Source organism: Pavona decussata, unplaced genomic scaffold (genome assembly GCF_977016875.1).
Source record: "Pavona decussata unplaced genomic scaffold, jaPavDecu1.1 SCAFFOLD_102, whole genome shotgun sequence".
Classification (NCBI taxonomy): domain Eukaryota; kingdom Metazoa; phylum Cnidaria; class Anthozoa; order Scleractinia; family Agariciidae; genus Pavona; species Pavona decussata.
The window spans coordinates 3,752,230-3,776,704 of NW_028145517.1; the positions used below are offsets into that span (position 1 = coordinate 3,752,230).

The window sequence follows — 24,475 nt, forward strand, 5'->3', positions numbered from 1 at the left end:
TTTATCTTATAAACAGTGCTGTGACTTGTATTGCCTCGTCAACTTCCGCTAAACTGAATAAATTTGCATGCAGTGCGTGCCTATAAAAAGATCGCATTCCAGTTGACCCAGGCCTGCAGGAGAGGCAACATCGATCAAAATGGCGGCGATTTCAAGACGAATGTTTATGAGCTCGTCAGCTGGAAACTGTACTATGTACTCGCGCTGGATGCAGAGATATTGTAGACCAGTATCGTGTGGATTTTGCAGTGGGATCCGATTTTCATCTACAAGGTATATTCCATTCTAAATATTTGCAATTTCCAATATCTCAACTGACCGTGCCATGCCATCGGTCATCGTGGACCGGACTTAAATCGTGGACATGGTTGTTTCACCGTCTCGTTTCTCCAGATGCTAAGCTTAAGTCCTAACAAGGAGACGACTGACTCTATACTATATTATGCTTAACTAGCTAACACTATCTCTAGGATTCGAAGGGTTCTAAGGGTGCTTCCTAAATATAAACAATTGGTCGATCTTGCGGCTTGATCTTCTAGCAGAAAAGGCTGCACCCATGAAAATGTCGTTGTAATAATAAAGTAGAGTAGAGAAAATGATAAGCTTAATCAACGTGTATTCTGTATTATTTTATCTTAGTTACATCACCACTTTTGCAAAGAAAAACCAAACAAACAAATTAATGAAATTATGTACTAGCCTATTCCGGACTAAAATTATTGAACAATGCATCCAAAACTTCAGGAACGACCAGTTTTCAAAACAATCGGCAAGTGCACCCCACCCAGTTCCAGGTATGGTGTTACTCCTATAATTGTTTTGGTGGGACTGTCTAGCTGAGATTTGAAACCCTGACCCTGTTCCATGCCAAAATAGTAAAATCCATATCTTACTTACAAATATTATTACATTATGCGTTATTGACCAAGCGTGAGGTCAAGATGGCTGGATATTGGCCAAGTTCTTTTCCATGAAAATGCAAAAAAAGAACGAGGCCAATATCCAGCCATCTTGACCGAACAAGCTTGGTCAATAAAGGATTTATTATATGGCTTTACCTTCAAGTTAAAACTACAACAACAAAAGAAAAGAGGACATGAAACTGTTCTACTCGGAAAGAAATTCTTCATAGGCGGCAGGTGCAAGATTTATTTTCAGTGCATTTTTGGATTAGCATGTAATTGTGGAAAACAAGGAATCCTAAATTATCTTAGTGCTCTAACTTTATAATGGCTCAAAGGGAGTATACAATTATTGAGAACGAAAAATTTAGATTTTCGCAAGAGCGGGAAGATTTGAATAGAATCCGGCAAACTCGCCATTTTCAGCCGATCGCGCGGTGGCGTAAATAATAAACATTTTACACAGTTTTCAGCTTCCAGTCATTAATTCTTGAATGAAACAATAGATTTTGAGATTATATGCAAACATAAGCCGAAGAAAAGAGCGGGTAAATCAGAAAACTGGGCAAAACTTTGATAAGATTTTTGTTGCTTACAACAAGCAAGACGCGGCTAAATTAAAAACGTGAGCTTCTTCGGCGAACTTGAGAAAAATAGTTTTCTGAACTGCTCTAAACACTTAACGCAACTTCCACTACGCTATGATTTAAATACAGTCATTGCAAACTTAGATAATTTATCAATTTGGCACTCGACTTGAGACAATAAGTTTTACAAAATCAACTCTATCTAAAATACTACACGCAGAGCAACTCACCGGTTCAACTCACATTCATTGTAGCTGAAACAAAATTTTCACTACACCAGGATGATTCCATTCTCTTTCCTTTCCTTTAGGTAAATGTTGAGAGTTTACCGAACTTTTTAGTGAGCGTTTTCCCCCAAAACAACGAGAAAATCGAAGGAAAGCTTACTTTGTTGTTGAGATTAAACTTTCCATGCCAAGCGAACGGGCAACGGGTAATCGCGAGCGGGCAAGATAGCTCCATCTTCCCTGCTCGGGTAGCCAATCACAGTGCAGGATTTGACTCATCTTGCCCGCTCGCAGAGCCAGCCATACAATAATATTGATTATTATTATCAAAACAAAACAAACATAGCATACAATGTTGTTTGGGGTGCAATAATAATTTATTAATATGCAACTTCCAAAATTACCAGTTGCACAACATAAACAATACAAGAACTATTCCACAGACTACTTCTTAACAAACTATATTTATATGACACAGGGGCAGAGAAACTGAGATACAACAATGCTATATAAAAATCAGTAACAACAACTGCCAAGGAGGGATTAGGGAGGGAATGTAAAAGTGAAGATTGAACCTGCTGATGTTCCTTCCTTGTACAGTCATGAGTAAAAAGCAATTTGCTACAAATGTGGACAAAGGTGACCTAAAGGCAAGTGTATTTCCTTGCTGCATTGAAATTCAAGCAAAATGTTTTTACACATCAAAAGACCACATCCCATGCAGAGGAAATTCTGCAAACCCCCCCCCCCCCCCCCCCTCACTCCGGAATGGTTCATTATTTAGTTAAGACTGCATCTGAGACTTCCATTTCACTGATGCGTCCTAAAAATCGTACTCCTTTGGGTGGTAGGTGCATTATAAATATACATAGCACATGATATACCATTTCCAAGTTGCTTAGAACCTCATTATGAAAGCAAGACTAAGTGCAAAGTTTTTGTTATGAAAATTAGTTTTCATTCATATGGAAACAAAACTGATTTCCATATGAAAAGTTTTACACTTAGCCTCGCTTTCATAATGAGGTTCACAGCAACTTGAAAATGGCCTATTAGGTGGATGGTAGAAATGAGTACTCACTCACCCCACCCCACATCTTCAATTCACCCATCCACCATGTATCTCATTTAATTTATTATTACTTCCAGTTCTCATGAACATGAGAAGCTCAAATTCAGTTACTGTCAAGGATTGTCTTCAAAGCGTTTTATTGGGGAAACCATTGGCCAGAAATTGGACCTAACAGTTGATAAATTCCCAGACAGAGAGGCTTATGTCTGCTGTGAAGACAACCAAAGGGCAACCTTTGCTGAATTTCAAGAGGAGGTAAACATGATTATAACATCCTTGCCGTGAACTAAACTTACTGTACAGTATTATCCTCTTTCATACAAGCCAATAACTCTTCTGGATTATCCTCGCGGATATGGAGCAAATCTCCTGTTGTGCCATACATATCTCCTCAATAAAAGTTACTTTGATCTTTTGTCAAAAATCAACTTATGTTTTTAACCCCGTTAATTAATATTTTCTAATTCATGTCGTGGTTCTTGGGTGCAGTTTCTTGGTTTATTCTCCCACTCCATTTCAGATGTTTACAGAAATGCAATGGAAAAGGTTGACTTTGCAGGAAATTGTGCAGGGGTGGGGTGGGGTGGGGCTTTAGAGGGATGGGTTGTTTTAGGACGATTTTGGGAGAAAGAGAAGTGGGCTGATGATGGGGGGGAGGGGGAGGGTAAAGGGCAGCACAAAATATTTCTGTTTTTCAGATCTCCAGTGGTTAATATCTCCACTATTTATTCTTTTTACAGTTCTTTTGGTTCTATTCTACATAAAGTTGTTAGAATCTGATCTACAATGTAATATAATAATTAAATTATTTTTGATGTCATCAGTTCCACATGAAGGTCTCAGGACCAAATTTGAGATGCGAGGTGTCATGAGGATGACAGTGAATTTGGTGTCAAAAGAGACTTTGACATCCATTTATACAACATGTCAACTCTGAATTTGTCAAAGTTCAAGTAATATGTGTTCTGTTGCAAAATTACATTTTTGTTATCAAAATAATCAGGTCATGTTTTTCACTGTTTGGCCATAATTACCGGTAGATGCAATTAATAGTAAATATATTTCTATTAATTTTTGTCGACTGTTAAATGTCAATTATTCATCTCGCCAGCTTTCTTGATTGTTGCATAATTTATGCCTTTTGCTAGCATACATTGTTCTCTGGTGATTACAGGTGAACGATCTTGCTGCTGGACTTGTTGCAATGGGTTTAAAGAAAGGTGATCGTGTGGGGATATGGGGTCCTAACATGAGAGAATGGGTCATCACTCAGTTTGCTACAGCTAAAGCTGGTTTAATACTGGTGAGTCCATTGCATAAACAAACAATAGCCTTTATTGGGTATCAGAATATGGATGGATATTTATTTTGCAGACTCCGGACATTCCAAGAAGCAGAGTTTTTGGAGAGCTTCAGTTAAATCTTGAGCTTTGATGAACAGAAAATGTCTGAGAACAATTATTTAAAGCTAATCAAGAAAGCCATAAAGGCACTGTATGCCTCCCAGGTTTTTTTAACCCCCCCCCCCCCCCCACCCCTGCTCTCCCACAAGATTGGGCTAATTGAATAGTTTTAGTCCCTAACCTAAGATCAGGTTTCCCCACCCCTCCCCTCCCCCCTTCTCTCACCAGAAAAGGCTCTATTTTTTTGTTAGGAATGCCCAGGTCTGATCAGTGGCAGCCCAAGCTAAGTCACTTCAGTTCTTAGAGGAAATGCTAAAATACAGCCATGTCGAAACAAACTTTGCACTGTCATCGATCTTCTCATTGTTACTATAAAGTTCATTTGTTACTTTATTGCGTTTACCTTAGGTCAACATCAATCCTGCTTATCAAATTCCAGAAATGGAATATGCCCTCAGGAAGGTAACTAGCATGTTCTGGGACCCATTTCTCGAAAGTCCTGGTAACTTACCTGGCCCGATAAGCATATTTTTAAATGTTTTTTTGCCAATTACACAATGATTACAGACATGGTACTTCGCCAATGTTTTCATAGAATTGTAAGATTTTAACCGGGTCTTTCGAGAAATGGGCCCCTGATCTGATAACTCCATAGTTATTTCAAAACAAGAATTGTTTTTTTTCATGGAATTCAGTTTATTCCTTTCCATGTTACAGTATTTGGATATTATTCAGTTCAAAGAATATTGACAGGTTATAATTTACCATTGACTAACAGCTATTAATTCCTATTATTAAGGTTGGTTGCAAAGCACTCATCATGGCAGATCAATTCAAAACCCAGGATTACTATAACATGTTAACTCATGTTGTACATGAGCTGCCACACTCGAAACCAGGAGAACTGTACAGTGAAAGGTGAGTTCTTTATAGCTGAAAAAATTAGCCATTAGACCAGCTTTTCATGAATAAATGTGATGTGACTATATAAGGTCTGAGTTAGAATATTCAGTTACTCAATCAGAATCTTGTAGAACATTTTCTGTTTGCTCGTTGGGAATTCTGCTCCTTACACTCCTTTTCCCATCTTTTACAGACATTCCACCCCATTTATCAGTGGTTCCCAACTTTGTTTTCACCTTGTTTAAGACATTCCATTACTTAATGTTACTCAATGTTGAGATATGTCCAGTTTGACGAAATCTTGCCAAATTTGTCAACGTTATGACTTTGGCAAGATTTCATCAAAATTGCCAAATTTGCCATTGCCTGCATTTCTGTACATAAGTGTCAATGTTACACAAGATAATATTATTTCACTCTGTATTTTCAGTGTTAGAGTACATCTTTGTTGGTGACTTGAAGCTGTAGCAGGCAGATAATACTTAAGACTTGCACAAAGGTAGAACCAGGCAGATAGTCGGTCTTACTCATGAAGATGGTCACTTGTATACTTAGTGCAGGGTAAGAGGAAGTGCAAAGGAACAAACTGCAACAACCTATGTATAGCCTTGTATAACTTACTCTGGCAGTTCTGTAACTAGTTGTCACAAAAGTATCCTAGTCAGTAAAGGTAGTGGTATAATATTAGCGACCTTCTGATTTGTCTACAAGTACGACATTGAGTATGAGACTCGGTAAGACCCAGGGGGGTACTCCTAGGAATTCTTGGTAGGGGTGTGCTGCCTGGTGCTCTAAATCCTGACCCTATTTCAGACCGAAACACACCATTTTCCACACCCGTTTTCAGACCTGGGCTGAGTTGCTTGAAGCATGGTTAGCGCTAACCATTGGTTAAGAGGTATTAAAACCTATAGGTTGTTATGGTATTTAACCTGGGTTAGTGCTAACCATGCTTCCAGCAACTGGGCCCTGGCCTCTAGAATCCATACCTGTTTTCAGACCTTTGTTGTAGCATAATTAAGCTTCACATCAGTGCCAAAGTCGAGAATTGATAAAATTCACCCAAAAATTCAACTAGAATGATATATTTTGGATACTTCTCTTTCTCTATTATTCATTTGGAGTTGAAAAGACAAATACATTTAAACGCTCTGATGATTCCCGTGAAAACCATACCCGATTTACATGTAAGACCATAATGGTCAAAATCTATACTCGTTTTCAGAGCAAAAGGGCTCAAAAAACATACTCTTTGGGCAGCACATACCTATAGTCTTACCGGAGTGAGACTTTGCAAATCTAGTTTGCGTGGTTTAGATAATCACTTGTACCAATCTTTTTTCTAGGGTCTCCTTATGTCGCACCTAACTTGGTCTGTTATTTTAGTTCTGGAGATATAATGTGCTGTTTTTACTTATTTAATACTTCCTCCTGTTAATATCCACAGAGTTCCTGATCTTAAATTGGTGGTCGTGGCCAGTGATGATCACAACAGAGTGTTTGGGTAAGTAGCTTTATTAATTATTTTTTACAAATACGGTAGAAAAATAAAGACAAGCGTGAGGATTATTCAAGATAAAGGATCAGTGAAAAGCTGTATTTTCACACTTTCTAGACATACATACATACATACATACATACATACATACATACATACATACATACATACATACATACATACATACATACATACATACATACATACATACATACATACATACAACCTTTATTTATACACAATAAAAATATCAAAGCTAACAAGCTTGTGGGGTCGTGTACTCACAAAACTACAATTATTAGTTAAAAATAATTCTTACAAAATAAAAATTTTGATGAAAACGAATGAAGTCAATAGTTAAAAATACATAAAATTCTCCGATCTTTTGTTGATTATTTGTGGGGCTAAAACATCCTAGACTGGGCGGGAGGGGTGGGGAGTGCAGGGAAGTTATAAAAAATCACAAACAGGAAGCAAATTACTGACCAGACAAAAGGCAAGACATTTTTATTTGTATTCAACGTTTGTAGTTAAAGAGATTTATCCGAACGTGACCCTTCCCAGGGTTGCCTGAACTTGCCTTGCTCAAGGCCCTCGCTAAAAATAACAGCACGTCAGCCATTGCTGACCATGTCAAAACCACGAACACAATATCAAGGGGGATCATTTTGATATTTTAGCGTCAGGCAAAAGTGATTTAGTCACTGTAAAATCAAAGAAACTTTGTTTATCCAAGAACTAAAGCCAGCTTTTAATGTCAACGTCAGCAGTGAGAAGCTGATGCTTAATTAATTTTATTAGCTTTATCTTTTTAAAGAATCATTGTTGAGATTGTCTTTCTTAATCTTGGTTCCAGACCCCTTATCGCTATTATATACTAGTTGTAAAAAAATTTAACGGTCACTTTTGAAAATGTATGTTGACTAGCATACGAAACGTCAAGTTATATATAATGCGCAAGTTTATTATGTTTATCACCGCTGTTTGTATTTATTTCTGATCAAGCTACGATGGCCCAATTGCATTCTCAGCTCATTAATAAATCATGACGAGAAAACACGTGTACTTAGGGTTCTCAAACTCATTAATAATTCATGGCGATAAAACACGGGAATCACTGCCATGAAGGAAGTTTCAGAAAATGTGTTTTTAATTATCATCAAATTTGTTAAGCTTTTGCTTTCAATTTCTCCAAGTTTTTAGTGGTTGAGAAGCTTTATCAAACACCCAAAAAAGCGGTTCATCCTATTTCCAAACACCTTGAAGGTGATTAAAAAAACTTGGTTTTCAGTTTCAACCCACTTCTCGATCGTGGGGTTTGGAAACTGTGTGAAACACTCCTCTCTGTGTTTGATATTTTGCATAAAGAGTAATTTCATTTTCTGTCATATTATTTTGTTCCCGTTTATGTTCTGAGAGGTACTAAGATAACTGTTGTGGTAGCAAGCGTCAAATTTTAAGGTTTTAGGCCCGAAGATGAAGACTTCAGCCGGATCTGCGCGTAATCAAAAGAAGACGTTGTATTTTCTGAATTTTTCATGGCGTCAGCATGCCCTAAAGTCAAACAAATGATGAATTTTCTCTTGTCCTCACCGGTTACATTTCAGTTTAAAGCATCTGCAACACATAAGACTTATATCCAGCACTTCGCTTTCGCATATACAGCTATTTCAATTAACGTTGCTGGATCAAAGCTTAAAGCTTAAGTCTTCAAAGAGGCTGCTACCTCATCCATTTGATATCCTAACACTTCTTTCATCCAAATGGAGCTCGCCATCGTATATCTTCACTGGACGGACGAGGCATAGCTGATTTTGATGAACTTATTAATAAAGAAATCCACAGGTTTTGAGGTCTTGTCTTATAGCTTTACACTTTGATCCGACAACGTTAATTGAAATAGCTGTATAAAAAATAATTGTACAAAATTGCGTGATTAGATTATGGAAAAATCGTTTGAAGGAGACCCTAAAGAATTTTTAGTCTAAGCCATTTTCCTGAAATAGCATGAAAATTTAAAACATGGTACCTAAGGATTTTGAATGAAAAAGAAAACTTAAAACATATAGAGATAAATCTGCTCTTCTTTGAAGGCTTTTTCGCCACGACAGCACGACGCAGAATAAGACGTGGGTTGGTGTCACAGTTCTGTAGTAAAAACAAGAAAATTAGATTTCCTCATGTGACCTCTAGGAAATCAAGGCTTTCACGTGAGAGTCCCCGCACACCGCCTGGAAAGCGTTGTGCTAAATGTTTCACGTACCGTCAGATGCTACCCTTTATCGATAAAACGGGAGACGTTATGATGTCTTTAACAAGCTGGGCATTGCGAACGCAGTAGATCAGCTTCATGCATGCATTTAAGACATACCCAGGCAACGGCACCTCTATGCCACTGTAATCTCTTTTGGAAATTCCTCCTTTGACTGGATCGTGAATGAAGTCCAAGTTTCCAATTTGGAAGCCATGATCAATCGTGTCTTCATCCATGAAGGTCTGAATAATCCCAATGGTCACTTTCATCAGCTTGGCGTGTCGCATTTTGGGGATGAACTGAGAAACGCCAACCAGGATCCGTTCTCCTTTGAGGTGTTTTTCTTTTTCCGAGAGGTTGTGATAAATGTGGAAGAAGTCTCCCTCCAGCTCACCAGAAGAACTCGTCACGGCGATGTTCGTCTCAGGCGCGAACGTTATCATCCCTACTCCTTTACCTTTGTTTGAGAACATACAGAACGGACCCATGCAGAAGAACATTGACGGCAAGATGGTCAGCTCTTCAGGGAGTCGCACTGTCACTATTGCTTTGATGCGGTGGCGTCTTTTCCTGCGTTATAGAGAAGCTTTGAGTTAAAACATTACAAAGACCAACCCAGCCACTGTGGTCAGAGGGGAGCACTCCACTCCCATGTGCACCAATAAGGCTGGTGTTTGAAACCCACATTTGGTGAAAAATCCGAAGGGGCGTCCCGCTCTGACCAAGAGCTGGAGTTGATTTAAGGTCTGCCGTCAGGTTCAATTCCTCGGCCACGCTTGTAAAATAGCCATCAGGTCACATTCAGCGAAGTGCCGGAATGCTTCATTTGTTACCTTACGCTTTCAGCATTTTTCTCCTTATGTTGTTCGTTTCGTTATCCAAGCCCCTCATGGGGAAAGGATAATTAAGTCTAATTATACACTACCAACTGAAAATAAGTTCCGAGGGAGCTCAAGCGAAATGCACAAATCGAAGGCACGCTTTGTAAGGGATAAATGGGTCTTCAAAGGTCTGTTGTTATTCGTAGTAACTGTGCGAATTAACATAGGTTCACTTGTAAGCATTTTAAGGAACTCGCGTCTTTGTCCTCATAAACTTAAAATCAGTAACGACGCCTATGATCACGCCGGCCTATTGTATGACTGTAAGATACTCTCAGACGTTTGTAAATGTATAACATGCAGCTGTAAGATGACATGTACACTCTTTTTTATATATAAGAACGTCTGGGGCTGAGGGTGAACGCTCTCGTTTTTTGACATTTTTTTTGGTAATCTGAGCCTGAAAAAAGTTGTTTAAGATATTCTTAAGAAGTGTTCATACTGTTCAATGAATTGAATTGCAATTTTTCGCATGTAACAAGAAATCCATTATTAATGTTAAAATGTGTCCCTTTATCATTTGGGTTAATTGAACTGTTTAGACAGAAGTTTAATATGTATTATTTTATCCCTATTTATTCTATTTTCTACTGATCCCTATTTATACTGTGAGACTGTTTTATAAGGCCATAGAGGTATAGGACGGTTATTGCTTGCTTAGCTACTGATTAGTATTTTTGTCTCTGTCTTTTTGTATAGATCGAAATACTCGTGTATTTATTTAATTTCATTTTTTATTTACTTATTCATTTATTTTGTCCTTCTTGCACTCTCAGATTGTGTAGAGCCTGTAGTCACAAAAAACAGTCTCTGTGGCTAAATAGAAAAATCTATGGTAACAACAACAACCGAAACATTTTACCTGCAAGCAGAAGAGATGCCAAGCATTTTGTTGAACTTGGAAATGTTGTACCACGATGCATTTACAACGAAATCGGCAAAAATCCGAACGGCACCGCCCTGGAATGTGTTAATGCCATCTATAACGTACTCGCCATGATCACGAGTTGTGATCGCTACGGCTTCGGTATTTGTAAGCACTTTTATGGGGTTTACTTCCTGCTTGAGTTGATCGATGAGAAATTCTCTCAACTTTGGCCAGTCCAGGAACTCTTCTGCGGTCTCGATTCCCATTTCTATTTTCCCCATCTCCACGTCGTTTTCAAATTCATGAGGCTCCAGAATTCGATAAATATCTTCCGGTGGACCAAACACCTCGCAACTCGGATCCTCTCCAACCATCTTTGCGTACTCTTCTTTTATTGCTTCGTAGACATCAAGGATATCTTTGACAGACACCAACGAATTTTTCACAATGAAATATCTGCATCGACGAAGAGGGTGAGTCTGCTTTCGACCGATCTCTTGTCGAAACTGTCCAAACTTCTTGGTGAAATCTACGGTGACATGCAGAAAGTGCAGTGCTGTGGTCTTGTCAGAATAGTGGAAGCCAAGCCCCAAGCGTCCTGGAGTGGCGTCACTGCTTTCTCTCATCAATTCCTGATTCTTTTCCAACAAGTAAATGTTAAATTGTCCAGTCTGGGCGAGTTCAAGAGCAGTGCAGCACCCGCCAACTCCTCCCCCGATGATTGCGACGTTTTGGCGCAGCCGTGAGTGTTTTCTCTGTCGTTGTATTGTGAATCCAGCATACGAATCAGAACGAAATTTTGGCATGATAATTTTCAAGTGCGTTCGCTCCAAATCCAGTCGGTAGAACTTTGAATTCTAAAAAGAGAAAGAAAAAATATTGAAAGAAACCAAGCTTTGGAATGAGCTGTATGATAACTATATGATTGATTGGTGAGTCTGGCATATGTTTATCCTAACGGGCCTTTGGCATAATAATTTTTGAACTTCTTCGCTCCACAGACGGTAAGAAAAACGACTGCGTGGGAGGCTATGGAGGCATCTTTTGGTGCATTTCTATAATCTCAAAACTTTTCCCGGGTGAAAGCGTCACCAGGACAGCTTTTTCTCTTTATTATAAACACAGGCTCGCCAGGTCCGCGTTGACCAACTCTGCGAGCCGCGTGTCACTTTTAGCTTAAACAACAAAGATAAACAACAAAGATGATTTTACAGTGACTGGGACTGTACATATCTCTTTCCCTTTTAAATGATCTTACGTCCAAAGTTCACATCCTGGTTCCCATGGTGATGTCACCTGGCCCCAGTTGTTCAAAGAGCGGATAACTTTATCCACTGGATAAGTCATTATTCAGTGGAGCAAATATACTCCACCTAGCGCTGTAGGCAAGTTTTCCACACAATCCCATACTTAAATTTGATATATGCTTTTACCCTATCCACAAATTATAGGGCTATTGGGAAAATCTTGCACACATTTTATCTGCCGGATAGCGACCTATCCAGTGGATAAAGTTATCCGCTCTTTGAACAACTGGGGCCTGGTGATAAATTATGACTGCAAGCATCGCGTTACGTGCTCAAACAAGTTCATGGCATGAGATTCAATTTACCAAAAATATGAACATGTTTGAAGACCATGAGGTTACAAATTAGGGTCGTGATGAAGTATATGGGATCAAGGATCAAATAAATGGACAAGATTAGCGATCATGGGCCAGATATTTACATTGGAATCACTTGCCAAGGGATCCGTCATTTGTACTTGATCGTACCGGTGTCGCAAAATCGTAGATTTTTTTTAGCCTTGATGAACTGAGGAGGCATCTACCCATGTACGACATTGTAATTGCACTTGGAAAAGCACATCACATATTAGCAGTGAAAGCCATTTACACAGAGCGAGTACGTACTTACGTGCAATATTGCCTGTCCTGCGTAGAGTGAGACTGCAACCGACTGTGCATGGGTCATGAACTCTTTCCAGGTTTGTCAGCGAGGTTCGGTTCAAACAATGGAAAATTTCTAAAAATATCGTTATACCGGGATAAAGCTGATAATCGCCTTTTCACTGCACGTTATGTAATAAATTTGCAATTGATCATCAAATGAATCACAACATCCAGAGCATTCTTCAATCAGTTTGTACAGCTCATAAGGTGTTCGTTACCAAATATACAGGTCACTGTGTTTTATCGTTATAACCGGAAATATTTTGCGCTCGGTCAACGACATTCCCATCGTTAAACCGGGAATATCGTTATACCGAAGATCGTTATACCGAGGTTCCACTGTATACATCTCATTAGCACTGCTTGTCAGCGATTGGCTGTCAAAAATTCTCGTTGGATGGGAAGAATTACTCGTCATGAAACGTTCTAAAAGAAAGAAAAGTCCTTGGACTCAAACAAGAGCTAAGCGAGAACCAAAAAGAACGAAAAAAGCAAATGATGCTATGAGAAAAAAGAAAACTCTCGCAGACAGTGACAGGGCTGACAGGGGCTCCTTGTTCGATCAACCTTCAACTTCACAGATCGGGGAAGAACCGAAAGGGGAACAGTGCGGTACTAATGCCGTACGTCGCTTTCCTTTAGTTTTGCCCATTATATTAGATACTCTAAACAGGGAGACCGTAACCGCTACTGTCAGTGTGCGTGACTACCTTTCCGGCGAATTTCAATATTTGATTGTTTTGTGGAGAGTTTCTGAAGGGAGTTCCTAGTTTGTTTTCCATTGGTCGGCGGTATGACCTCGTTGACAACTGCTGTAATCAGGTAATCGAAAGATCACAGGTTCTACGCCTGTTGCGAGAACTCGGATCAGTCTTCTTTTTTTCCCCGAGTATAAATAAGCCTGTCTCTCCGACTGGATAATAAATAACTCTTATCTATTTACCAGGCTTAAAATGTACAACCACGTTTATTCCATTGGATATTAATGTTAGTTTTCACGTGGACATCATGTGAACTGTCACTTAAAAAGCGTGTTTTTGTTGTTGTTGTACACATAGAAGATTTTGGTTTAGCTGGACTGTGATAGTGACTGAGTTTCTAAAAAATAACGAGTCTGGGACATGGTAGGGATTTGCGGTCTTTAATCTGGTATAGGGTTGCAAAATGCAACTGAAATTGGTCTGGTTTAAGGTAAAGGTTTCAGTGTCCTAGCAGCCCGCCCCACCCAAAAAGTATTAGAATAGCCCCCCCCCCCCCCCTTCCCCCCTTCGTGGAATGATTACTTGATTACTCCGATGTGATTTTGAATTTTAGGGGCACCATGTCATTTCAAGAGTTGATGGAGACTGGAGGAGCAGACGAGAGACAGAAAGTGAAGGATTTAGAGAGAGTACTCCAGAGTGATGATCCAATTAACATACAGTTCACATCAGTAAGTTATCACAACTGGTCATATCCCATGCTTCTACTCACCAACTCACGTATGTTAGATACGAAAAATCCTTCAAAAATAAACTACTCTGCTTAAAGTGTATATGACAGAATTTTCTTCATTTGCTTGATCAAATATTAACGTTGTTCTCGCATTTGAGGCGTATGTAAGGTACAATGATGACTGAGTAGGGCTGTGACATCAATACAGGGATGCTTTGTCTTGCAGTTTCTCTATTCCTCAGTTGTTTCATTTGGACTATTCAACAATCCCATTTATATTTTCGTCCACACAGTTTTCTTCCTCTGCACACGAAAAATTACTACTACAAGAATTTCCTGTTTCATCTCAGGGTGGTAGAGCGAAAAAGTGAACATGCATGCGAGTGTCATAGTACATGAAAGTCTCCCATTGCATATAGCGGCTTGCAGACGAGGCTGCAGGGTGATTTGATTGCTAAGGATCCATTTGCATGGAGGGTGCGTGATCCGGTACCTGTTCTAGAGAGTGTGCTGAATAAAGCTACTCCAAGATCAGGAATCCCATAATCCTGTGAGGTTACATACCAAGTATATAAGTCTTGTGACGGAGTATCCTCTCCCCCCACCCCATCCCCCTTTTCCAGGAAATAACAGTTGCGTGGTGCTAACCTAAAAGTGAAGTAACCACAACAGGGTTTAAACAAAGTCGAAAAGTAAACACTAACTAACTACCCGGATGTTATTTTGTGAACAGGGAACTACAGGAAACCCAAAAGGCGCAACTTTATCTCATCATTCAATTCTAAACAACGCACACTTTGTTGGAGAAATTTTGAATTATGAACATCAGGTAAACAAGTGTTCTATTATTATAAAAGGCGTTTGTCATCATGGTTTGAAATGATAGCTGAGTTTAATCGCCTGATGAAGACCAGCAGTACAGCGGTCGAAACGTCGCGATCCAAATCTATGTGACTCAATCGTGAGACAAACAGTTAAACTCAGCTATCAAATGTTCTATTTTTACAATATTTTTGTCATTCTCAATCCCAGAGCTCAGAAGGATTCGCTCTGACGAAGGGCCAACGCTTGAAACGTCAGCACTCGAATCTCTTTACGGTGGCCAATTTACCTTTAGTTATCAACTCTGATCGTAAAACTAAACATTCGTTTCTACTCCCCACCGACACAGCACCAAAGTTTCTTTACCAACTAAGCACCTTATTTATTAGTTAAAATGTTGTTTCTTGCATTTCTACATCATTTTATGTCCTTTCAAAAGGCAATTTTGTGTAAACTAATAAAGTTTGATCTGTTCGGATTCCTTAGCTGAGATTTGAATTGCCGAAAATTTAAGGGGACGGAATCTTAATCCCAGAATTTACGAACTGCTGTTGGCTTTACGAAAATGCTAGCTGACATTTTCTGCGCTTTTCATGACGTATTTCCCCTCCCAAAACAAAAGGGATTGGTATTTCAGCGTTGCGAAAGTTTTAGATGACTTTTCGCTAAAGAAAACACTAGTTTTTCTTCACAATTTAATCCAAATTTTTGAGGCTAGTAATGTCTTTCTGACGTATTAATTCCACCAAAACAAACTGTTGAGTGCTGCTGCGTAGTCTCCATTAATAATTTCACTGCATGCAATGAATTCTATTGCTGATAGAGTAAAAGCATGTATCAATGTTTTTTGTTTCTTGTATTTAGTATTCCAGAATATGCATTCCCGTCCCATTGTATCATTGTTTTGGAATGGTACTTGGAAGGTAAGCCACATCTTGACAGAATATTCTCAAAGTCATGAATAATTTATGAAGAAAAAACGAATTGATATCACCACTGTGAAGGAAGTTTGAAAAAGCGACCTTAATTATCAGATAATGTTCAAAACTTTTGCTTTGAATTTCTCCAAGAATTATTAAGGTTGAGAAACTATATCAAACATAAGCGTATAACGATCGTTTTGCGGTTAGCGAACACAGCATAGTGCCGAAAGCAACTACCTTGTTTTCATATGTCGGGAAAATTCCAGATGACTGGCGATTTCTCGACCGTTCCAGATGTTTTAGGTACCGAATAAAAGTATCGGCGCCTATTGGCATTAACAAAAATTGCCGCAGCGAGGAATACATGTTGATGTTTACGTTATGGGAGCCCTTTGCAAGTTGCATAAATGTCTCACGCGTCCTGTTGTTCTTTCTGTAAGCTTTCAATAAGAATTAAGGAGGGCTCATAATTTACGAGGAGGAGACATGCATTTCTCAAAGAGGTCACTTATGTTCTTAAAGAAGGGAAAGGGGTAGAAAACTGGGGCCGGTTGTTCGAAAGCCGATTAACGCTAATCTACGATCAAAAGTTAATCAGGGTTTTCATCTTGCTCTTTAAAAGTGATTTCAAAGCCTAATTTCAAGCTAAAGGTAAAGAAGTCAAAACTGACGGGCAAAAATCGTTTGGAAGAATCTTTACCGATTAGTGATTAAACTCGAATGAAAGTTCACATTGATCCAGGATTAACTTAATCGGGCTTTGGACAACTGGGCCCTGAAGTATACAGAGAGAAAAATACAAAGCTTTTTGCTAAGAAAATTTCTGCTACTGTTTTGAACAAGGCTTTTCGCAGCAGAAACAGTATAATCATGTCAAAAAGTGTATTAACTTTTTTCGATGTAATCTAGCCCAATTTGACGAAGTTAATAGAGAGAAAGGAGGCACTTCATTCGCCCAGATACTACTATTGACTCTACTTAATATCTCAGCTGATGACTGAACTAAAAAGAGTCCTCCTTCCATTTCTGTTGTAAGATACTTTTGTTTTTGTTCCAGCCACTTTTTAGTCGGTGGTTCAATGACATGTGTGGCCAACCACAGTAACTGAGGCCCCGTCTGCACTAATCTGTATTCTCTTTCTATTCTGCATTTCAGTTTAATGAGTATAACCTATGGTACCACTTCTGTTTATCCATCCCGTGCGTTTGACCCTGGAGCCGTCCTGACAGCCATTCAAAACGAAAAGTAAGTCGAGACGTGTGCATTCTTTTTCTCTCAGCTTAACCTCCTACGCAGACGCTCTTTGAGCTTGATACGCATTCCTCCCTTACGCGCTCTTTGAGCTTGTCATGCATTCCTCCCTTACGCGCTCTTTGAGCTTGTCACGCATTCCTACCTTACGCGCTCTTTGAGCTTGTCATGCATTCCTCCCTTACGCGCTTTTTGGGCTCGTCACGCACTCCCCCCCCCCCCCCCCACGTGGGGAAGGAAAACGTGAGGAGCCCGTAGGAGGTTACTCTCAGCTCCATGCTGCGGAAAATTCTCCCTTGTAAATTCTTCTGTTGATTACTTTCAAAGCGATTCATTTTCACAATGGGTTTTGAGCTTTTACACAAGATGTGATTGGATCATTGTATATAACAAGTTTCAGTTGATTGTGTATTTTATCTAGCTATAAGCAACTGAAGTTTCGTCTACAAAGACTCGAATTTCGCAAAAAATTATCCACAAAAGACAGACTCCTGAGGTCTTGTCTACGGCATTCAACGAACGGCACTGCATTTTGCCAAAGCGTTTGCCGTCGTATGTACCAAAATGCCGTGTTTCCAATAAAAAACAACTTGAATTTGAATCCAACACTTCACTTTTCCTATTAGGAATTTGCTAAAACGACCAACTTCTTACACTAAGAAAAACAAAACAACAACTGAGAGAAGGACCGTTTAAATGAGGAGATGCCGGTTGTTTTTCAGGTGTAATTCTTTCTATGGTACGCCGACAATGTTTATCGATGTCCTTAATCACCCTGCTTTTGACAAGTTTGATGTCAGCAGCCTTTATACAGGTAGGCGAGTATATTTTCATCGTTACCATCATCATCATCATCATCATCATCACTACCATCATCATCGTCACGTAAATTTTTTGTGAAAAAAGTAATAAGAATTTAGGATTGAATCCTTCTGCATCGTTTGTTTTAGGTGTCATGGCTGGTTCACCATGTCCAATTGAGGTGATGAAGCAAGTCATGACCAAACTACACATGCCTCAAGTCACGGTAAGCTGAGTGTGACTCTCAAGGCGTGACAAACACGCAAAAAAGTCACACAATCTGATATAGAACAATGATTGTCTGCATTGTTTACACACAAAATCGTAAACACTCTTCTGGTGTACCCCTTTGCGTAATCTTCCCTTCTTCGTATGCCACGCATGTAAATCAATTTATTTCCAGCCAAGGAAACACCAATCGTGTCATGACTGACGTTTTTTTCCACGGCTGTACGTTTTCCCGTGCTTCACACCGGTTGCGCATTTTCCCGAGCTCGTCACCAGTGGCAAGCTGTGCTCGGCATCGTTTTAAGATTTTCCGCTCGTCCAACTCCACGCACCAATTGCATTTTTTCAGCCTATTTTCCCGCGCTTGACAGTTGATACATGTTTTCCCGCCCTTGACGCCGGTTACAGTTTTTCCCGCGCTTGACAATTCACTTGACAACGGTCGCCCGCATGGATTCCCGCGCTCGACTTGAAACCGGTTTGTGTTGCGATTGGTACGGCGCTTTTTCTTTGTTTGGTGTGGTTGACCAAATGCGATTGATTCACCTCATTTTCTGTTAATTGTAATATATTTCAGATCTGCTATGGTTTAACGGAAACAAGTCCAGTGACCAACCAGACGCTAATGGACGACCCAGTGGATCTGCGCGTGTCCACAGTAGGACGAGTTCACCCCAATACGGAGGTACGTATATCGTGCACACAAAAATCTAACAAATAACAGCCTTCAATATTCAAGTGAGAAGTCACGTGAGCAGTATCGAAAGGGATCGAAACAGCCGATATATCTCGCTTGTATCGATATTTTTCAAGGAAACCCCAGTATCGAGTATTTGGTATCGTTATCGACCCACCACTACAAAAATTGCCAGCGTATGTTGACCTATAAGGAAAACATTATTTCTCTATAAAACCTAAATTTTTATTTTGGACGTTTGTCTTAACTTTGTCAGAACAACTGTGGGCGAAAAAGTACGTCAGCAACTGTTCTGGTGCCAAGTTAAGAATTCATGAATGTTGGAATTCAGGCTGAGCCACTTTAACTGCTCGATAGCTTCCACTCGAATGGTAAAATTTTAGTACTTCATCGACAGACTAAACCATCTCATCTTGCACAAAGTAGTAAACAGCACCACGGGAAAGTACTGCTCAGTAGCTTTCATTTGAGTGGTCACACTTAACGAATGCATCCTCAAAAGTTATAACCACCTTGTGCAGCATAATAAACAGCACCACAGGAAAGTACTGCTCAGTGGCTTTCATTTGAGTGGTCACACTTAACGAATGCATCCTCAAAAGTTATAACCACCTTGTGCAGCATAATAAACAGCACCACAGGAAAGTACTGCTCAGTAGCTTTCATTTGAGTGGTCACACTTAAAGTGCCCCTAACCCTTCAATTTGTTTTCTTTTGGTAGATTTCCATATCTTTCAAGAACTCATTTTCGAAAAAATTTTTGAGAAATATTGAATCCTTTTTTTTTTACGAGCGCTAGAAGTGAAGGCAGTCTTGTCAATATTTTCACCTATCGTTCGCATTAGTCCCCCACTCGGCCAAATATGGAGCGTGACGTAAGAAAAGGACATCGTGCAAAAATATCCGAAGATTCGCGGTAATGCTTCAATTGTAAACAGAGAAAATGGTTGGAAAATGCGTGGTTTTTGGATGCAGCAACTCTCGAAATGTAGAGAAAGGAATCAGCATGCATAAGAGGGGTGTCGAATGGTCCCATTCAATTTAAAAGTGCTCGCAAAAATTGGCCTTTGCTCGAATTGTTCGCAAAAATTAAACGGGTGCTTGCTTGCTCGTGCTCGCAAAATTTTTGCAACTGCTCGCATGCTCGCACTCTCGTTAACATGTACTCGATTGCTCGAGATTTCGTTAATCCTATTAATAAAAGAGAGATTCCAGCTTGCGGAAAATTTACGAAGTACTCGAAGTGCTCGCTGCTCGCTATCTCTATTTTTCTAAAGTGCTCGATGCTCGCCATCTGTATTTTCTAAAGTGCTCGCTGCTCGCAAGAAAAATTTGACAACTGCTCCTGCTCGAAAAAATAAACACAGTGCTCGCATGCTCGCAAAGACCATTCGATACCCCTCATGAGATTCCTTCTGAATCCTTCTGGTGTCCTTTTCTTACGTCACAGTGTCAAATATCGGACGCTTCTCATTGGCTCGTTCCTAATGAGCCCACGAGAGAAAAATTCGTCCAGCGGGGCTTAAAGGGCGCAAAAATTTAAAAATTTCAGTAACTTTTAGCGCTCGTAAAATAAAAAGGATTCAATATTTCTCAAAAAATTTTTCGAAAACGAGTTCTTGAAAGATATGGAAATCTACCACAAGAAAACAAATTGTAGGGTTAGGGGCACTTTAACGAATGCATCCTCAAAAGTTATAACCACCTTGTGCAGCATAATAAACAGCACCACAGGAAAGTACTGCTCAGTGGCTTTCATTTGAGTGGCCACACTTTACGAATGCATCCTCAAAAGTTATAACCACCTTGTACAGCATAATAAACAGCACCACAGGAAAGTACTGTTCAGTAGCTTTCATTTGAATGGTCACACTTTAGGATTTGATCCACAGACTCAAAATTTAGAACCAGCACCGCTCAACAGATATTTTAAAAAAGTTGCAGCCACTGCTGAAACTTCTTGAGGTTTAAACTTGCATATAATTTATTTACCAATAAAAATCTTTTATTTCAGGCAAAAATCGTGGACAGTGACGGCCATGTTTTACCCATCAACACCTCCGGGGAGATTTGTTTTCGAGGATACTGTGTCATGCTGGGATACTGGGAGGATAAGGAGAAAACTGACGCCTGCATTGACGCCAGCGGTTGGTTTCACAGCGGGTAGGTCCCTTATGATTCATGTCTTGATTGATAACATGGTTTGGCCTGCCGGTGCATGAATTAAATTTCACTTACAAGTGTTTGTTTGTTGAATGTTGAAGGGATTTGGCAACAATGGACGAAAATGGATACATTAAGATCATTGGCAGAATAAAGGTAAGGCTCTAAATCAAGTCTGCTTCCTCGTACTTGTACAAAGCTGCCAACCACAGTTTCCTTATTTTCCAGAAGTGTCGCATAAATTTGATATCTTTGTTTATTTAAGGATCTGATAATTCGCGGAGGAGAGAATATTTATCCAACAGAAGTGGAGCAGTTTTTGTACAAACATCCCAAAGTACAAGATGTGCAGGTATAAAAAGTGAAGTATTCTTAGTTTATTTGTGCGTTTTCCAAACTCTGTTGCGACTTTTATGTAAAATCTTGACTGATTCAATTGATACAAACCCTTGTTTAACTTTGCAACTTTTTTGTTTAGGTTATCGGCGTTCCTGATCAACGCCTGGGAGAAGAAGTTAGTGCTTGGATCAAGTAAGTTAATAAGAAGTTATCTTCTTAAAGTTTCTGCGGCTACTAGCCTAGTGACGTCTTACATTTTATGTCTTTCCCCGCGCTTGGCACCGATTCGTTGTTTTTCCGCGCTTAACACCAATTTCATGTTTTCCCGCGGTTTACATCGGGTGCATGTTTTAAGGCGTTTTGCATCGGGTGCATGTTTTCCCGCGCTTTGCATCGGGTGCGTGTTGTCCCGCGCTTTGCATCGGGTGCGGGTTTTCCTGCGCTTTGTATTGGGTGCATGTTTTCCCGCGCTTTGCAACAGGTGCGTGTTTTACCGCGGTTTACTTAGGGTGCGTGTTTTCCCGCGGTTTGCATCGGGTGCATGTTTTCCCGCGTTTTTTATCGGGTGCGTGTTTTCCCGCGCTTTGCATCGGGTGCATGTTTTCCCGCGCTTGACACCCTAATGATGCGTTACATTTAGTCGTAACCAAAATTAGTTTTCCATTGCGGAGTTACGAAATTTTGAGCTGAAATTTGCAGGCTCGTGATTTTTCCTGTTTCCAATTCAAATTTCGTAACACTGTAAAACTAATTCCTTTCGTTTTCGAAGAAGCAAATAGGTCGTTAAAAACACGAAGAAAGGTCAGCTAACAGTTTCGTAAAACCAACAACAGTTAGTAAGTTTTGGAGCATATAATTCGTTTTCCTAAAACTTTCTGCAATTTATATTTTCAGTTAAAGCATCCGAAAAGATCAATCTGCATTAGCTTACAAAGATCAGGGAATACCAAAGACTATATTTTAAGTATTTTTCTTAAAGATTTTCGTTGGTTACCCCTAAATCATTCATTCTCCAGGGCCCAGTTGTTCAACAACAACTTTGTTTCGAGTTTAATTACACAACAATAAAGATTTTTCAAAACGGTTTTTGTTCCGTCAGTTTTGACGTTGACTTTTCTTTACTACTAGCTTAATATTAGAGTTTAATGACAATTTTAACGAGCAAGCAGAAAACCTCGGTTAACTTTTAAATCGTGGATTTACGTTAATCGGCTTTCGAACAACCGGACCCAGAGTTCTAGAATTACTGACAACTGCTGGTGTCCTTTCAGATTGCACGCTGGTGAATCAGCGACTCCGGAGGAAATCAAAGAGTTTTGCAAAGGCCAGGTATTCATCATTCTCTCTGTAAACGTGGATTCAGAATTCACAATCGCATGTGGCACGGTTTTTGTGAATTTAAATCTGCTGACGGGGTGTTTTGCGTTCTCAATGTTTCATTTTTCAGATTGCCCATTTCAAAATTCCTCGTTATATCAAATTCGTGGATGAATTTCCTCTCACCGTAACAGGAAAGGTAAGGATATGGGTTGGGGTGGGAAACATGGCGGCAGTCAAAAAAATCGCACCCGATCTCGTTTTAATGCCAATGTAGCTTTTCTTGTTCTGTCGTTTCAGTTATTATGAAAGCAATTTATCAAAAGCGAGGAAGAGTGTTTCATCCGCTTTCCAAGCACAGTGGGTTGAAAAACGAGGCGCAGATTTCTAGCCTGTGAACAGACTCCCATTGTGGGGCATAGGGAGAACGGAGAGCGAAGCGTGCCCAGCGCACCCTGCCAGACCGAGCTAGATTTCTCTTTGTCCTATACCCCACTTGGGAGCCTGTTCAAAGGCTACGGATTCCTTTTTTTTGAAACCAGCTTCGGGTTGTTTGGAAACCGCATGAAACTCTTTTTCGAGCGTTTAATATAGCTTTTCAAATTATATATAATTACTGGAGAAATTCAAAGCCATGATAAGTAAGATCAAACCTTCTTCACGGTGGTTTTGTCTTCATGGAGTATTTGGCATTTGACAATTTTTGACATTTTTGTTTTAATTTATACTCTCCACTCTTACGGTCATATAAGCACAAAATACAAAAGTTAGAAGTATTAAAAACATAGTCGGACTAACACGCAGCTCAAAAATGGAGTATTAATGAGTTTGAGAAGCTTACTTCAACAAAGCAGGCATGTGAATCATAGTTTTTTCCTGTGTTTTGCAGGTAAAAAAGTTTGTTATGCGAGAGAAAACGAAAGAAGAACTGAACCTTTAGATGACGGGAGAAGAAAGATCGATGATTTTTATGTGAACAAAAGCAAAGAACAAATCTCATTCTGATGTGAGGTGGACCTCACTACTGACACCACCTGGGTAATTTTAAATGAACCTGTAATCAGAATCACCACGGAGTGGAGGGTGGGGGGGAGGTGGTGCAATGGCACGGTCTAAACATTTACTTAAGGCCTGGACACATGGTGCAACATTGCGTATTGCAGGCCATAGCATGCGGTGGAATCGCTTCATGACCACGTCTCTGTAGCAGTTATATGGAATTTTTTTATGAATAAATTCATCAAAATCAGCTATGCCTAGCTCGTTCAGTGAAGTTCTACGATGGCGAGCCATTTCGATGAAAGAGATGTTAGGATATCAAGTGGATGAGGTGGTACTGCTTTATATTTAGGACAAGTGAAAGCAAACACCATTGGAAGACTGATGAACGGTGTGGCCACGTACCCGCGCGTGGAATTTTTGATTATGGAAGCAGTGCTTAAACACCCCGAAAAGACACTGTCAGAAGTTGCCAGCGATGTGTATACTGCGAGTTTTTAAATTACGCAGAGAAACGTCTACAGTGTTTTCTTCCATCCTACTGGTGTCGCCCCTCCGAAAATAAATTAAGAACTACCTATATTACTTTTCGGTCTTGTCTTTAAGCTTGAAGCTTTGATCGGACAACGTTAATTGAAGTAGCTGGTAATTGTTATATCGCCGACTTTTATTTGGTAATATATTAAAATTCAGCCGGAAACAAAAACATCACTTCGAGGCTCGGGGAATAAATTGTAGAGTTTATATGGGTTTATTTCCGGGAGCCTCGTAGTGATGTATTTTAATCTATCGAAATTGGGCTAATTGTAGACACGTAGCTTGATAAAGAAATGTCTGCTGTGTTGATGTTTCTCGATTTGCAATGTTGAATTTTGACAGTAAAGACGCCTCATGGTATCCAATGACGTCGGTCAACAATTAAAGAACAAACAAATATCATGCTTGCTTTGACAA

At 39.7% G+C, this 24,475-nt stretch overlaps 2 protein-coding genes across 2 annotated transcripts; one reads left to right on the forward strand and one right to left on the reverse strand.

Moving 5' to 3' along the window:
- Nucleotides 1-94: 94 nt before the first annotated feature.
- On the forward strand, nucleotides 95-24,415 carry LOC146471708 (medium-chain acyl-CoA ligase ACSF2, mitochondrial-like). Its single transcript, XM_085120253.1, has 20 exons — nucleotides 95-273; nucleotides 2,866-3,043; nucleotides 3,963-4,091; nucleotides 4,600-4,653; nucleotides 4,991-5,109; nucleotides 6,542-6,598; nucleotides 13,861-13,978; nucleotides 14,714-14,809; nucleotides 15,667-15,725; nucleotides 16,882-16,971; nucleotides 17,700-17,791; nucleotides 17,928-18,004; nucleotides 18,584-18,691; nucleotides 20,718-20,866; nucleotides 20,968-21,022; nucleotides 21,132-21,218; nucleotides 21,345-21,397; nucleotides 22,477-22,534; nucleotides 22,653-22,721; nucleotides 23,412-24,415. Exons 1-20 carry the CDS (start codon nucleotides 140-142, stop codon nucleotides 23,460-23,462), a joined length of 1,833 nt encoding a protein of 610 aa, XP_084976379.1. The 5' UTR covers nucleotides 95-139; the 3' UTR covers nucleotides 23,463-24,415.
- LOC146471709 (uncharacterized) lies at nucleotides 8,318-11,594 on the reverse strand. Its single transcript, XM_085120257.1, has 2 exons — nucleotides 10,590-11,594; nucleotides 8,318-9,416 (listed from the first exon to the last, which is right to left on the reverse strand). The coding sequence occupies exons 1-2, from the start codon at nucleotides 11,399-11,401 to the stop codon at nucleotides 8,858-8,860; spliced, it is 1,371 nt and encodes a 456-aa protein (XP_084976383.1). The 5' UTR covers nucleotides 11,402-11,594; the 3' UTR covers nucleotides 8,318-8,857.
- Nucleotides 24,416-24,475: the final 60 nt, after the last annotated feature.